Source organism: Chrysochloris asiatica, unplaced genomic scaffold (genome assembly GCF_000296735.1).
Source record: "Chrysochloris asiatica unplaced genomic scaffold, ChrAsi1.0 scaffold00053, whole genome shotgun sequence".
NCBI lineage: Eukaryota > Metazoa > Chordata > Mammalia > Afrosoricida > Chrysochloridae > Chrysochloris > Chrysochloris asiatica.
The window spans coordinates 16,469,753-16,486,900 of NW_006408571.1; the positions used below are offsets into that span (position 1 = coordinate 16,469,753).

General features: G+C 41.8%; 1 protein-coding gene across 2 annotated transcripts in view; it reads left to right on the forward strand.

The window, feature by feature from the left end:
- Positions 1-3,722: 3,722 nt before the first annotated feature.
- NCBP1 (nuclear cap binding protein subunit 1, 80kDa) overlaps positions 3,723-17,148 on the forward strand; it is a 46,902-nt gene continuing 33,476 nt past the window's right edge. Inside the window, exons 1-6 of one of the 2 annotated variants that reach the window (XM_006863138.1) lie at positions 3,723-3,764; positions 7,488-7,576; positions 8,106-8,206; positions 12,195-12,351; positions 14,956-15,060; positions 15,566-15,687. In XM_006863138.1, the coding sequence (XP_006863200.1) occupies positions 3,731-3,764; positions 7,488-7,576; positions 8,106-8,206; positions 12,195-12,351; positions 14,956-15,060; positions 15,566-15,687 (608 nt within the window). In that variant the 5' untranslated portion in view covers positions 3,723-3,730. Of the gene's footprint in view, positions 3,765-7,487; positions 7,577-8,105; positions 8,207-12,194; positions 12,352-14,955; positions 15,070-15,565; positions 15,688-17,148 lie in introns of both variants that reach the window. The other variant, XM_006863139.1, reaches the window with a different exon arrangement.

Consider the following 17,148-nt stretch of genomic DNA (forward strand, 5'->3'; position numbering starts at 1 on the left):
TGAAGAAAAACATGGCATCAGGATTGGAGGAAGACTTATTAACAACCTGTGATATGCAGATGATACAACTTTGCTTGCTGAAAGTGAAGAGGACTTAAAATACTTTACTGATGGAGATCAAAGACTACAGCTTTTGGTATGGATTACATCTCAACGTAAGAGAAAACAAAAATCCTCCCCACTGGACCAATAAGCAACATGCATATAAATGGAGAAAAGATTGAGGTTGTCAAGGACTTCATTTTGCTTGGATAAACCATTCACATTTATGGAAGCAGCAGCCAAGAAATCAAAGGATGTATTGCATTAGGCATATCTGCTGCACAAGATCTCTTTAAAGTGTTCAAGAACAAAGGTATCAATATGAGGACAAAGGTGAACCTGTTCCAAGCCCTGGTATTTTCAATAACTTTCATGTGAAAGTTGGATAGTGAATAAGGATTGATACATTTGAGTTACGGTGTTAGAGGAAAATATTGAACTCCCAAAAGAACAAACAGATCTGTGTTGGAAGAAGTACAGTCAGAATGCTCCTTGGAAGCCAGGATGGCCAGACTTCGTCACTCATCCTTTGGACATATTATCAGGAGACATCAGTCCCTGGAGAATGGCATCATGTTTGGTAAAGTGGGAGGATGGGAGAAAAAGAGGAAGACCTCCAACGAGATGGATTGGCACCAGGGCAGTAGCAATTGGCTCAAGCATAGTTAACGATTGTGAGGGTGGCACAGGACTGGGCAGTTTTGCTCTGTTGTGCATAGGGTTGCTATGAGTTGGTAACAATTCAATGGCACCTAACAACAACTGTTCCCTTGGGGTCCTGGTATGGCTCTATAGGATAAACAATGAACTGCTAACTGGAAGGCCAGCAGCTAAAACCCACCAGTTGGTCCCTGGAAGCCCTATACAGGGTGACTGAGTCGGAATCAACTGGATGGCACATAACAAGTGTCCGCTTTGCTCCCTCTACAGATTGCACAGGTCTTTTTGCCCATTCCTAAGTGGGTCATTAGAATTCAGCTCCTGAAAGCATTTTTTTTTACTTCTGTTCACTATAGTCTCAGCATCTAGAAAAGTTTCTGGCACATGGACCAAACCAAACTAGTACCCATCAAGTCTACTCTGATATCAAGTCTGACTGACGGCAACCCTGTGTGACCAGAACTGCGCTGCATAAAGTTTCTGCGGTTGTTAAGTACTGTTGACCTGTACAACTCACAGTGACCCTGTATAGATTCCAAGGAGCAGCTGGTGGTTTTGAACTGCTGACCTTGATGTTGGCAGTCCAGTGCTGATCCTACAGTGCCACACCAGGCCTGTACAGGACTTTTAGGAGCTGACTTTTTCAAAATTAGATTCTCAGGTCTTTCTTCCAAGGTGCCTCAGAGTGGACTCAAACTCCCAACCTTTTGGTTAGCAGCTGAGTGTGTTAACCATTTGCACAACCCAGAAATGATGCCTGGCACATATTGTTATTGTGGTGTGCCACTGAGTCGATCTAGGGTTTTTTAAAAAATGTTTTATTGTGAATTATGTGACAGTTTACCTGGGAGAACATTAGCTTTACATTCATCCTATCTTATATTGTTTTATTGCCATGGTTACAATCCCCTCCATGCATCATCAACCAACCAAAGGGTATACCCTGCAAGCCTGCACCCTGGTCGTCAGCACACAGACCCTCTCCCTCTCTGGGTCTAGAGTCCCCAGCCGCTCCATCTCTCATAGTCTCTGCCTCCATCTCTGGTGTCACTTCGATCTAGGGTTTTCTAAGAGCAGCTGGTAGGTTTGGACTGCCAACCTCATGGTTAGCAGCTCAGTGCTTATTCTATAGTGCCACACCAGGACTTCTGGCACAAAGTAGGTGTTGCTGCTGCTGTTATTAAGTGCCAATGAGTTGGTCCCGACTTATAGCAACCCTGTATAGGGTTTTATAGGTGCAGTTGGTGGGTTTGAACTGCTGACATTCCAGTTAGCAGTCCTATGCTTATCCTACAGCACAACACCAGGACTCCATAGTAAGTGCTAAATACAGTATTTGTTGAATGAATGCATGACTGAATAAATGACATGAAACAGCAGTGAATCATCTGGCGGTAGGACCTGTGAATTTGGGTAGCCAGAGAAGGTCTCACTAAGAATCTGATGTTTGAGCTAAGGTCTAAATGACCAGAAGATCAGAGACCTTCTGACAAAAGAAAAAAAGTGATATAAGTTTCTAAAGTGCAGCCAAGTTTGGTTTATTGAAGGAACTGAAAGAAAGCCAGATGGTTGAAGCACAATAATGAGAGTAGTGTATGTTACGGTCTCGAGTTTGAAATGGAAAGTCATCAGAGAGTTTTAAACAAAGAAGTAGCAGGATCTGATGTACATTTTCTAAGACTATCCTTTTGGCTGCTATAATGGGCAAAAGATTGCAGGAAAGCAAAAACGCAAGGAAGCCAATCGGGTTCTGACATTCAGCAGAGGGAAAGATGATGCTGTCAGCAAACGAAGAAAAATATTACAGTAGTGGAGAGATGTGGACCACTCTGGAATTGCTCTGGCAATAAGAGCCCATAAGAGATATGGGTAGATTGGTAAATAGGCGGGAAGGAAGAGGATGATTAATGAATGACTACAACCTAGGTCGGAGCAACTAGAAGGATAAATCTGAAGGAGAAATAGGTTAGGCCAGGAGGGTGGAACAAGAGTTCTATTATGGACTGCGAAATTTCAGAAGACCAATGGAGATTTTTGGATTAAGCAACTGGAATGGATACGACTGAAGAAGAAATAAATTATGCCAGGAGGATGAAACAAGAGTTCAGATGACCATGGACAAAGCAGTTAGATCAGAAGGCGTGGTGCTCAGAGATGTCTGGACTGTAAATGTTCATATGCATAGTTGCCAACGACACTAAAACAGTCAACTCGTTCTTTCTTAAACAAGGCGTAGCGATGAGAGGTAAGATGACAGGCAGAGGGAACTCCCGGGAACTTGAGGCTCGCATCAATAACGATCCTTACACCCCGGTTCCATCCGCGCCGTGGGCCTGCCCCCAACCTGTCCACCAAGCTTTCCTGAAAAAGAAAAAGACTGACGGGAAGCGGGGGTAAGATGAGCACGTACCCGCCAATCCGATATAGGGTCTTTCTTCAGTGCACAGAGTCCACCTAGCAATTGTCACTTGCTCACTGCACTTGAAACTTACAATCCGGGGTTTGTGTTTACGTGGAAACGAACGCTCTTACGTCACCTCGCTCCGGAAGTCTTAGAGGCCGTTAGCGAAAGGTCCGCCGGGAAAACCATTGAGACGACCCAAGGGCAAGGCTGAAGCTAAGACTGAGACTAGAGAGCCACTCTCAAACTACTGGCCCTTCTAAGCGTGGCTCGTAGCCGGTGGGCTCTGACTGGCTGAAACGGCTGCGCTTTTTGCGTGGCCCCGGAAGGACTTAGAGCGAAAGGCGGGAGGAGGAAGCTGCCGAGAGGCGGGGAAGGACGAGGGGGCGGTTGCGAGCGGATCTGACTCCCGTGGCCTGGTTAAGTTCCACGCGCCGACTCTCCCAGATCTTAGCGGCCGAGCCCATCTAGCTCACCATCCTCTTAGCGCTTCCGGGAGCAGGAGCGAGTGTGTGCGCCTGCACGCCGGCAGATTCTCGGGCTTCACCCCAGTTTTCGTGGGTGCTGGACGGTTCCTGCCGCTCCTCCTGTCCAACGGCTCTGCTCTGAAGTACTCCAGTGTGCGTCATGTCGCGGCGGCGGCACAGCGACGAGAATGACGGTGAGTGCCCGGAGCCTGGCCGCCAAGCCGCGCGCCCAGGTGGGAGCCGAGGTTTGCCTTCCTTGGCCTTCGCATCTCGGGGGAAGCGACGGGAAGCCCTTTTCTCCCATGTGTGTTTGTGGAGCCTGGGAGTATGGCGGGACGGGGGTGTGGCCGGTCGGGCTGGGGGAGAATACACTGCTTCCGCCCTCCACCGCACTTTCTGTTGTCGGACGATCTCGGAGAAACGAGGCTGGGTGAACCCTGGGTCTCTAAGAACTCTTCACAGTTTGACTCAAGGAAAACGGTATCTACTGGTGCTAGAGTCTTGTGTGACCCTCAAAGCTGCACCCTGAAAACACTGCAGTCCCCACACTTTACAAAGCAGGCTTGAAAGATGAATTGCAGCCCGAGCTCTGTTAGTGAACCGTGCGTGCGTTGATTTGCCGCCTTTCAAGATGCAGGGAAGTGATTTTATCTCTTCCCCTAAGAAGTCACTGATAAGCAGTTGTATTAAATTAGGTTTTAAACTGGCCGCAAACACCCTCCCATCCTGTGAGGGAAAGTGCAGAAAAGCTAGCTGGAGAGCTCTTCGGGATTTCGGTTGGGGATTTCCATTTTCGTTTGGGTGCTGGTGCTCTTGGAGATCATGATAGGTCCATTATAAGAACTTAAGAATTTTACTAGTTTTAAAAAAAGGATGCTTGTTAAAACATGGTTGTATAATGCCGTCAAGTCATTAGGTTCCGACTCTTAATGGCCCTGTGTAGGGTTTCTAAGGAGCAACTGTTGAGTTTGAACAGCCAACCTTGCAGTTGAAACCGACCTTTCGGTCCAGTGATTTATCCTACAGAACTACACAGGACAAATCAGTCAAGAACACACACGAGTGACAGTAAAGGTCAATTCTGTTATTAATATTTTAGTGCATTACCAGTTGAAGAGAATGTAGGCTTTGAGAAGTCACAATTTGGGAGCTAGCCCTCACTGTTTACTGTGTGATCTTGCTCAGACTGTATAACATCTTTCCACCCTGGTCGGTAATATGCAACAATGTTTTTGCCTCTTCTGGTTTTTGTGAGGATTACAAATGACTCAGGATTTTTTTGTGTGTGTGTGTAAAGTTTTTATTGTGAATTATGTAGTAGTTTACATGGGAGAACATTAGCTTTGCATTCATCCTATCGTATATCCTTTCATTGCCATGATTACAGTACCCTCTATGCAGCATTAAACAACCAAAGGGTATACCCCGCAAGCCTGCCCCTCTCCCTCCTTGGGTCTAGAGTCCTCCAGCCACTCCATCTCTCCACATCATCTTCTCTGCCTCCATCTCTGGTGTCACTGCTTCTCTGGATAGGGTACTGCACTCTGCTCTTCTCACTTAGTCCTAGGGACCTCTGCTTCTTGACTGCAAAGTCAATCACTCCCTTTCTTTTGTTAGAAAACCTCTACCTTTACATTTCTAACCTTCACAGTCAGGCCTAATAGCAGTTATTCACTATTGTACCACAAGAGTCTTATCCATATCTCCTTTCATCAGCCTGGTCCAGACAAATTGGATACCCCCTCAGTGGAGATTCTGCCTTCCTCACACCCTCTGTCTACATCCTGGCTCCCTCTTGAAAGCATGTAGCCCCCACCACCCCTCCCATTTTGGGTAGCCAATGTCTAAGTTGCCAATCCCTGTCTAACCTGTATACTGAGGGGGTGGGAATGATCCTCACTGTAAAGATTTGTTCCCTCTTTTGAGCTACTGCGTCCATAGGTATAGGTCAAGTTCATCAAATTGTATGAGGTTACTCTTTTTTTCCCTTTTTCTAGTTGTTATGATCATCCAGCCATTGAAGCCAGATCAAGTGGGTGTTATCTGCAAGTGTGGGTGTTCTTGTGCATCTCCCCTTATCAACTGGACGCTTTTCTCTCCACTCTAGTCCTCTGTGGCTATGTCACTGTCTCTGAGCCAAGGAGTCCCCAGGTCAACTTTGGTTCACAGGAATCTGTTGAACGTGGTACAATTTAGCTCACAACTTCATTGCTGTTTTTCCCTCACTTCCCCTTATTGGTGACCAACGTGGTCACCACTTAGACCACATGCCTGCTCGTGTATTCCCCTTTAGTCTTAGTCTTGGAAGGGGGTTTGCCCTGAGGGGACCGGACCAGTTTCTTTAATGGCTCCTGGGCCAGCAACTGGCTTGTTCTTGGCCAACTGGTTTGTGCTCCTGGGCCAGCAAATGGTAGTCAGTCAGACTGCCATTATTGTTTTTTATTTATTCTGTGCGTCTTTCTTTCAAGAAGTATCTTCAGTTCTTCCAGCTGCTCCAGGCTGGTCTGCTTTTCTGTTTGTCCTTTCAAGTGAACATTTCCCACCTCAGAAGATTCTGGATGGGGTTCAGGAATTTTTAAACTTTTTTTTAATCATTATTTCTTAATGCTTGTTGTTGTTGTGATGTGCCCTGGAGTCGGTTCCGACTCATAGCAACCCTGTACAGGATTTCCGAGGCTGTGAATTTTTACAGGAGCAGAAAGCCTCATCTTTCTCCCATGTAACAGCTGTTAGTTTTGAACTGCTGCCCCTGAGGTTAGCAGCCCAATGCGTAACCACTACGCTAACAGAGCTCCTTTCTTAATGCTTAATTGGTCATAACTATTAGCAGATGACCACAATGTAAGGGGTGGGGGGGAATAACAGAACAGAAACTTCTGAGTACATTTTTTCCTCCAGTATGGGGGACTGTTAGAGGTGAGGGCAGAATTACATATTTAGCTATAAAACACCATATTTATACTAAGGGTAAAGCTTGAGAGGATATTCTAGTCCTGCCTCATCTGACACCTATGGTACAGAGATTTGGTGTAATTAACATGGAGCTATCCAGCAAGAAGTGCCCAGGTCTCAGTGAAAGCAAGTTCAGGGCTCTCTGCACTACACACGTCACTGTACTTCTTGCTTTGATTTTAACACACAGAGAGGCTTCTTGTATACCAAGCATGTTGTCAAGTGCTGTCAAGTTAGTTCTGACTCATAGCAACCCTGTATAGGGTTTCTGAGGAGCAGCTGGTGGGCTTGAACTTCTGACCTTGTGGTTCAAACTGGCTTTATGGTCCAGTTGTTGTTGTTGTTGTTAAGTGCTGTCAAGTCGATTCTGACTCATAGTGATCCTGTATAGGCTTTCGGAGGAGCGGCTGGTGAGATTGAACCTACAACCTTGCAGTTCAATCCAACCTTGCAGTTCAGCGCATTAACCCACATCGCCACACCAGGACTCGTACTGTCCAGTAGTCCAGTAGTAATAGAAGATAAAATCAGAGATACAATGAGCAGTTCTAACTCACCATTCGTTCCTTGTAAACCCTGTACAGGGTTACTGTGAGTCTGTGGTGGTGTCAGTTGTCTTGTGCCATTTATGGTAGGCAATTTTGTTTCTATTAGGATTCTTTGGATATTCGTTCTCTAATGTAATCACAGTCAATAATTGTTTAGTTAATTAAGAGCCAGATAAAGCAGGGAATCTTAAAATATATAAGACTTTTTCTGCCAGTTATCTGATACAGGGCTGAAGATTTTTCTTTGTGTGTGTATTTATTTGGTTCTCATTGTTTGTGAGGAACTCTACCCTAAACGATATGTAAAGAGTCCTGGTGGGTTAAATGTTTGGCTGCTAACCTAGAAGTCGGTAGTTTAAACTCACCAGCTGAAATGTGTGCTATAGTAATTTTTTTTTTTTGAAACAATTGAAACAGGGGGCCAACCTCACAAAAGGAGAAAGACATCTGATGCAAATGCAACTGAAGATCATTTGGAATCTTTAATTTGCAAAGTTGGGGAAAAGGTATGTACCACTGTAGTAACCTGTGGTAGCTTTAGAGCTATGGAGTTGAGTTGATTTCTGCAGCTGGAAGCGATGGCCTAAGTTTTAGGCAAAGCTTCTATTGCTGTGCATCTGTATCCCAAATTAAGTACATATTAAAATCCCTTGGATACGGATAATTGAGAATTAAAGGTTCCTAGTAACTTTTATAGAATATGACGTTAAAGGGTCCTTAGGGATAGTCCTTCTTAACTGATAAGTGAATTGCCAGACATGTCCTGGATACTTGAGGTGGCTTGTACAGAGTCACTGTGAATTAGTTAGATGGAATAAAGTCCGTGGTGTCCTAATACTTTACTGTATGAGACCATTGAAGTATTTTAACCTGGATTTCTAAAGACCAGTATCTATCCTGCGTGATTTATATTGATCCTATTACAGTTCCTTAGGCAGATAAGACCTTAGCTTTTTAAAATTATTGTTAGAAATTTTACTTTGATTCTCTTATTGCTCAGTGCTTGACACATATTTAATGTGATATCCTCAACAGAGTGTCTGTTCTTTGGAGAGCAACCTAGAAGGCCTAGCTGGTGTTTTGGAAGCTGATCTTCCTAACTACAAGAGCAAGATCTTAAGGATTCTTTGTACAGTGTATGTATGCAAATCGTTTATGAATCCAGGTGATAATGTATTATCTTCTCTTAAATACTTTGGGAAGTGTTTCCTTCTTTGGGGAAATTTGTGCAAATTAAATAGCCTTTGGCCCTTTGCTGAACTGTTTTTCTTAGGGATAAATTAAATTTTCTTAGGAAAGTAAAATTAACCTTTTTCTTTATGTTTTGTTTCTTAAAATCTTAGAATCATTTGACTTTTAAAATGGAAAAGTAGACACTTTCACAGTGAGGAACTTTTTTTTTTTTTTTTAAAGCGTGCACATTTTGTTTAACTTAAAATTTTAACCAATAACCAGAATTCTGACTCATAGCAACCCTATTGGACACAGAACTACCCCATAGGGTTTCCAAGGCTGTAAATCTTTGCAAAAGCAGAATGCCACACCTGTCTCTGATGGAGTTCCTGGTGGACTTGAACTGTCGACCTCTTTGTTAGCAGCCAAGCATTGTATGTACTGCACCACCAGGGCTCCTTTTAGCCAGCAGTACCAAGTGTATTTGAGAACTGGTCAATTAAGTAATAGTCTCTCTAAAGACTGCAGGTGCTTAGCTTTTGAAACTATTAATCGATGTAATCTTTTTTGGAGTTCAGTTAGCTAGAACACTTTAGCTCCATATCAGCCAAAACAAGGCCAGGGGCAGACTGTGGAACAGGCCATCAATTGCTCATATGCAAGTTCAGGCTGAAGCTGAAGTAACAAGTCCAAACTATGACCTTGAACATTGCCTACCTGAACTTAGAGACGGTCTCAAGAACAGATTTGATGGTTAGACACTAATGAACAAAGGTCAGAAGAGTTGTGGGATGACATAAAGGACATCATACAGGAAGAAAGCAGATGTCATTAAGAAGATAAAAAACAGGGAAAAATCCAAATTAGATGTCAGAAGAGACTCTGAAACTTGCTCTCCAGTGTAGAGATTCTAAAACAAATGGAAGAAATGGCGAGGTAAAAGCGCTCACAAAATGTCAAAGGTCAGCTCCTGAATACCAAGTCAGATATCAGTAGTGAAATGTGCAAAGACATACCACATTCAAGTGAAATTTTGCTGTAGGTACTCCAAAAATGACTGCAGCAGTACATTGACAGGGAAGTGCCAGAGGTGAGACTGTGGAATAAGGATCCTTGCTGGGGTCAGAAGGATCTTGGCTGAAAGCACAGAAGTTTACTTGTGCTTTACTGACTATGAAAAGGCTTTCGATTGTGTGGATCCTGACAAGCTATGGACAACACCGCAGAGATTGGGTATTCCAGAACACTTAAATTGTGCTTATTTGGAACCTGTACATAGACCAAGAGACAGTTGTTAGCATAGAACAAAACACAAGGACACTGAAAGGTTTAAAATCAGGAAAGGTGTATGCCATGGTTATATTCTTTCACCCTACTTACTAAGTCTGTATGCTGAGCACATAATCCAAGAAGCCGGTTTATAAGAATAAGAACTTGGCATCAGGATGGAAGGAAGACTCATTAACAACCTGCAATATGCACATGATGCAATCTTGCTTGCTGAAAGCGAAGAGAATTTAAAATATTTACTAATGAAGATCAAAGACCACACCATCCTGTTGTATGGGTTGTCAAGAAAACAAAAATCCTCACCACTAGACCAATATATAACATCAAGATAAATGGAGAAAAGTTTGAAGTTGTCAAAGACATCATATTGCTTGGATCCATCTTCAACACTCATGGAAGTAGCAGTCAAGAAATCAAACAGCATGTTGCATTAGGTGAATCTTTTAAGTGTTCAAGAGCAAAGATAACAGATTGAGAACTATTAAGTCCCACCTGAACCAAGCCATGGTATTTTTGAAAACCTTATATGCATGTGAAAGAAAATTGGACATTGAATAAGGAAGACGTAGAAGAATTGATTTGTTTGAGTTATGGTGCTGGAGAAGAATCTTAAAAGTACCTTGGACTGGCAGAAGTTATAACAAATTTGTGTTGGAAGAAGTACAGCTAGAATGCTCTGGAGATGCTAGGATGATGAGACTTGATGAGACTTCATGTCTCACACTTAGAATATATTATCAGGAGGGACCAGTCCCTGAAGAAGAACATCATGCTTGGTAAAAAAGAGGGTTGCTGAAAGAGAGGAAGAGCCCCAATGAGATGGGTTGGCACAGTGACAGCAGCAATGAGCTCAAGGGTATCAATGATTGTGAGAATGACTCAGGACTGGGCAGTGTTTTGTTTTGTTTGTGTCTAGGATTGCTGTGAGTCAGAACCCATTCAGTGGTGCCTAACAACTACTTTGAGGAGGCAGCTCTTTTCCTAGTCACATTCTTAGTACCTTCCAACCTGAAAGGGTCATCTGCTGGCACTGTATCTGACAGTGTTCTGCTACGGTTCATAAGATTTTCAGTGGCTAATGCTGCAAAGTTGGTTTGAACCACAAGGCCAACGGTTCAAGCTTACCATCCGCTCCTCAGAAATGCCATATGGGTTGCTATGGATCGGAACCAACTCAACGGCATTTAACAACAACCATTCACAAGTGATCTGCCTTTCCTTTTGTCCAGTTTGTCTTAGTTTATAAGCTCAATTTAAACCTGTCCACCCTGGGTGATCCTGCTGGTACTTAAAATACCAGTGGCATTGCTTCACCATCAGAGCAACACACAAGACACCACAATCTGACAAATGGACACATAAGTGGTGGGCTAGAACAGGTATCAGCATTTAATTTGAGAAGAAATCGAAGTGGGAAATTTGCACATAAAATTATGAAACAATCTCTCCCAGTGGTGAATATTAATGACGATAGCAATTTAGACCTTGTCATCTTTATGGTAGACATTAGTCTGTGTTGATGCCTTTTGCTTTGAAAGCATTTGGATAAAGGAGCACTTATGCGTAAGTAGTAATGGAAATCATGACTTATAGGTGAATGCCCCAGACTGTAAAGCCATTTGAACTGCAAAGTAGGCAGTTCAAGTTCACCAGCTGCTCCTTGGAAACCATATACAAGGTCGCTATGGGTCAGAATCGACTCGAAGGCACTTAACAACAACAAGATTTAGCCTAGTTTTGCTTAGTGGTTTTCTCTTATAATTTTTCATTTTGAGAAGGTTTGGGGGGGTCTGATTACAATCAATGCAAGTTTTTTGAAACCCTAAATTGTCCCTATCAATAACTATAAGAGGGATCTCTTCTCCATTGAATTATTACAGATTTTTATTGGCTTTTCTTTTTGAGCTAATTTCTGAATGCTGCCTAAAGGAAGCAATATTTGCAATGTATATAAATTAAGGTTACTATAATTTTCCCTACTTTACAAATGACTGGTGATAATTATCACACTTGGATCAAACAAACTGAAGTTTAGACAAATCTTACTATTTGAGAGCTCCATGTTAAGAATTTATCAGTTTGCTGGAGGAACTTAGATGAAACTGTTTATAATTCTGTATCTTTTCAAAGTAACTAGTCTAGTGGTACTGGAAGCTATGTCACTGGTATTTTAAATGCCAGCAGGGTCACCTCTGGTGGTCAGGTTTCAGCTGAGCTTCTACAGTAAAATTCTGATCCCCTCACATTTGGTTAACTAAGTTTAGTTACCCTTTAATGATTCTGCATAATGTCAACCTGCATTTCCCCCATATTTTACCATGGAAGCCATGTTCTGTTGAAATGATACTCAGTTCCACTAAACACAACTGGTGTTTAGAAAGACTTCTCTAGTGTTAGTTGTATTTCTATCAGCTTGATAACTTAGAATGTCTTGTTTTCTTTACTCTTGGATTACCTAAGTAAAATTGAAAGGAAACATTGAGGGTGGCACGTCTCTGGCTCTTCTCAGTGACATTTATGGTTTTTTCTGGATTAATTTGCAGTATATTGAAGTTCTGTTCCAAAGTCCATGAAATGATAAAAAGTTTGTATCATTTAAAATTTAGCAGCCTAACATAATAACATTTTTGGGGGGTTTCTTGTACTGGGTTCTCAAATCAGTGCGCGTCTGTTACCTGAGAAGTTGACAATTTATACAACATTGGTTGGACTGCTGAATGCCAGAAATTACAATTTTGGTGGAGAATTTGTAGAAGCCATGATTCGCCAACTTAAAGAATCATTGAAAGCAAACAACTATAATGAAGCTGTATATTTGGTAAGTGTTGGGTTTTGTTTTGTTTTTAGTATATTATGAGTTTGTTGGAATGGGGTGGGAGGGCAGATGACAACCAAATAATTTCTCTTGAAATATAGTCCCCCTTTGAACTGTCGGGTGGGCCATTCAAACCCATCAGCCGCTCTTGGAAACCCTATGCAGGATCTCTATGACTCGGAACCAACTCAACAGCACTTGACAACAATGTATCCCAACAGCTCGTTTCCTAATGTAGTCTCCTTAATTTTACCACAGCACATCACCAAGTCCAGTGGCTATTTTCACTCAAAATCCTAGTTGTGCTTCCCACAGTGTATGATTTTCTAGTATCTTCTTTGGTTTCTATAGTTCCACTTTTTTAGGCCCTCCTCCTGATACCTTTTATTCCTCAGTTTCTTTTACTGATCGTCTTCTTTTGCTCCTGAAATATTTGTGTTTCCCTGGGTTCTGCCTCACTTTCCTTCTCTGTATACACTCTCATAGTTTCATAAACCACCTTTATATTGATGATCCCCAAATCTGCATTCTGTATCTCCAGCTTCACTGTTTCCTGTAGTGGCCCCTGACCTGGAAGTCTCTAAATGCATTGTTCATCCCTTCTTTCCTTCTGCTCTCCCGTAATCCACACAATACCACACAGTGACTACTAGAACTAGTGAGTGGGTAACCAACTTACCTAGAAACTGAGAGTTTTGGTCTCTGCTTTGTCCCTGCATAACTGTAAGCGGTCCCCACGCTCTGTTGGATCTACCTCGTAAATAGCTCTTAAATCCATCCCCTTTCTTTGTCTCTAGGATCTTGAGCCTAGTGCACACCTTACTTCTCATATTCTTTGCCGCTTCTTAACTGATCTCTTTTACATCCAGATTCTCTTCCTTTTTCTTTATCTTAAGTGGCACCAGAGCAGTCTTTTCTATAACTTGCTTCTATTCCTACAGACTTGCTGGCTGAAACACCACTTCCTTCACATTGTCTACAGTGTCTGGTCTTCATAGCGTGATGTACAAGATGATTTATTGGGTTGCAGGAAGTAGATAGAATTTTTTATATTGAATGGAAATGAAGTTAAGTTTTACTTATATTAAAATGAACAGATTGACAATGGTCCCCTGTATATTATGAATTAATACACATATGCCAGGGATGTGTATTAAATTCTTTTTTACTGATTGTTGTTAAATGCCATGGAGTTGTTTCTGATTCATAGTAACTCTGTATAGTGTTTCTGTGGAGCACCTGGTGAATTTGAACCACAAACCTCATGGTTCAAACTGACCTTGCGGCCCTCTGCTTGCTTATCTTAACAGCACCACACCAGGACTCCATTTTTTACTGATGTTGTTGTTAATGCCATTGAGTTGATTTTGACTCATAGCAACCTTGTATACGGTTTCCAAGAAGTTGGCGGTGAGTTTGAACCACTGACCTTGTGGTCCAAACCAACCTTGCGATCCAGTGCTTTATACCACAGTGCCACACTAGAACTCCTGATAGGAGTACATAATCAAAAAGGTTGGACCCTCATTACACTGTAGGATTAAGTTCAGACTCCTCAGCTTAACCTTTATGAAAGGGTTATCTCAGTCTATTCCTCCATCATTGCCTAAAGGAAGCATGCACTCCCAGCCTTATGAAAATTATCTGCAGATTCCTGTAGAAGAAAAAAATGTGTTTTTTAACCCTTCTGTCTAGAATGCCCTCCTTGCTTTCCACTTGTTGAGAATGTTTCTCAGCCCTTTTGTGAACACATGTATTACCTGCTTTCGGATTCTTTCTTTCCCAGTTTCTTTCATCGCTAGTCCCAGAGCACTTTGATTTACCTCTTGTATAGGCTTCATTCCTTTGAGTCGAAATTGTGCGTGTCCTCTAGACTGTGAAGTCCTAGATAGCAGGGGCTTTGAAAGTGCTTAAAAACAGCACACAGTGTCCATTCAGTAAGCTTCAGTAAGTCCTGGTGTGGCACTGTGGGTTAAGGCACTGGACCGCAAAGTTGGTCTGATGCAAGGTTGGTGGTTCAAGCTCACTAGTTGCTCTTCGGAAACCTTATATAGGGTTGCTGTGGGTTGGAACTGACTTGATGACACCTAACAACAACAACAACAAACTTCATCTCTATGGTCCAGTCAACGAGTATTCATAGCCAAGTGGACAAGGAGATTATAGGCTGAAGTAGCAAAGTGATTTGCATTTGACTTCTTAGTGTAATGTAGCATGGGACTGGGCAAAAGCACACACTCCTTTTCTTCAGTGTCTGTCACACTGCTGAACCTCTCATCTCTCTGCTGTAATACAGAAATATGGAAATGGATGAACATGACTATTCCCAGTAAGTATTTATGGACCCTGGAATTTGAATTTTCTTATGATTTGTGTCATAAAATTGTCTTTTTTTTTTTTTAATGAGATTAAAAATTAATCATTTAAGATTTAAAATACAAAAATATTTTCGTTCCTGGGATATACAAAAAATAAAAGGTGGGCTAAATTTCGATTTGGCCTTTGGGCCATAGTTTCTAAGATCTCCAAACCACTATAATATGCTTTGTTTTGTAATTATAAAAAACAGCATTTAGATTTAATAGCAGAAATTGTTTTCCCCAACAGGTTCGTTTTTTATCTGGTCTTGTGAATTGTCATGTAATCTCTGCCCCTTCAATGGTTGCTATGTTTGAAAATTTTGTAAGTGTAACTCAGGAAGATGTACCTCAGGTAAGAAAAGTACTTCCCTTTAGTGCTATGTGTGAGCTATGCAAATGATTAAATGCTGGGCTACTAACTGAGAGGTTGGTGGTTTGAACCCACCCAGAGGCAATCAGAAGAAAGGCCTGGCACTGTGCTTCCAAAAGGTAGCAGTCATGAAAACCTTATGGAGGGCAGTCCTACTCGGAACCAGATGGGGTCTCCAGTAGTCAGAATCTTCTACACAAACTGAGGGTGGAATAAGACCCTTAAGTAATAAAAGTCAGAAGATAACATTTTTGCACTTTAAACTCTAAAGGTGTGTCAGCTGGCTTACTGTAGTTTCTGATGACATCTGCATGCTCATTTAAATGATTCTGTCTTAGTAAAATTAGAATATCTAGAAATGCTATTAATGAAGTAGTTCTCTTTCTTAAGCCTGATTAGTTTCTGTAAGATTTCATTCAAGAATAAATAAAATAGAAATGAAAATTGAATGATATATTTTAAACCTATCTTTAAAAAATGTCTTTAGGTGCGACAGGATTGGTATGTGTATGCATTCTTGTCATCTCTGCCCTGGGTTGGAAAGGAATTGTATGAAAAGAAAGATGCAGAGATGGACCGCATCTTCGCCAACACCGAAAGCTACTTGAAGTAAGGGCATCACTCACAGTGTTCTGTACCGTTTGTAAAAAGGGAATCCTAAGGCTGTGAAAACATGGTACATTTTATTAGCAAGTAACCATTTGTGTTTAATTTCTCAAAACTAAGCTGTAGAGTTCCTGAAGGCTTTCTCTACGCAACCTCATATACTTACTGTTAAAACCTGCTAGACCTCAAAGACATCAAATGTGTTAGCTTATTTTGCCAGTCCTGGTGTGGCACTAGGATAAGCACTGGATTGCTAACTGCTAAGTTGGTGGTTCAAACCTACCAGCCGCTCCTGGGAAACCCCTGTAAAGGGTCACTGAGTTGGAATTGACTGGACAGCACTCAACAACAGCGGCACATTGCCAATGCAAAAGAGATGGTTCCTAAAATTCTTTTAAGCTACTTTATTTAAAGGCATAAAATAACCTGCAGCAGTGTTTCTCAAATGGTGGTATACATAATCTGTGACTAAAATGTGCTCTGGCACCCCACCACTCCTAGACCTGCTGAGACACACATTTTGGAGAGAGGTTTGGAAATCACTATGGGTGCTATGTTTGCCTTTTGACCGAAGGTTGGAGGTTTGAATCCATCTAAAGGCACCTTGGAAGAAAAACCTGACTACCTATGGCCAATAAAGCAGCCACTGAAAACCTTTTGGAGTACAGTTTTACTCTGACACACAAGATTATTGTACATCGGAATTGATGTGATGGCATATGTTTGTTTGTGTTTTTAATTAATACATTCCACAGGTGGAAAACCATTGCCCCAGCAAGTACAGTATATGCATTTCATGAAGCAAATCCTAAACCAAGTCCTTTAAATAATGATTATTAGCTTACTATCTTAGACCACAAGGAGCTCTGGTAGCGTAGTGGTTACGAATCGGGCTGTGAACCTTAAGGTCAGCGGTTCGAAACTACCAGCCGCTCCGCGGGAGAAAGATGAGGCTTTCTACTCCCGTAAAGATTTACACCCTCGGAAACCCTGTACAGAGTCGCTATGGGTCAAAAAACTGACTCAACGGCACTTAACAACAACAATCTTAGACCACAACGTGAGTAGTTATGACACAGTTCAATTAAAATAGTCAAATAGTCCCTTATTTCCCAATTTTCCCTAGCCATGTAAAAGCTTGGTTTATTTTATATATTGCGAATAATAATTCTTTCAGTAAACTTAACAATTACCAATCAGCATTATAATAATTATACGTCCTGTTGTTGTTAAGTGCCGTAGAGTCGGTTCCGACTCATAACGGTTTTGTATAGGGTTTCCTAGGAGTGGCTGGTGGGTTTGAACCACCAGATTTGCAGTTAGCAGTCCAGTGCTTATCCTACAGTGTCACACCAGGATTCCATATTTCCTATTAAACTATCTTTAAATGATAGGTTTTTAAAAATGTACTGTTTTTTATATTTTTTAAAAGGTATCCTGGTTTATAAAAGATGTTTGCCGAAG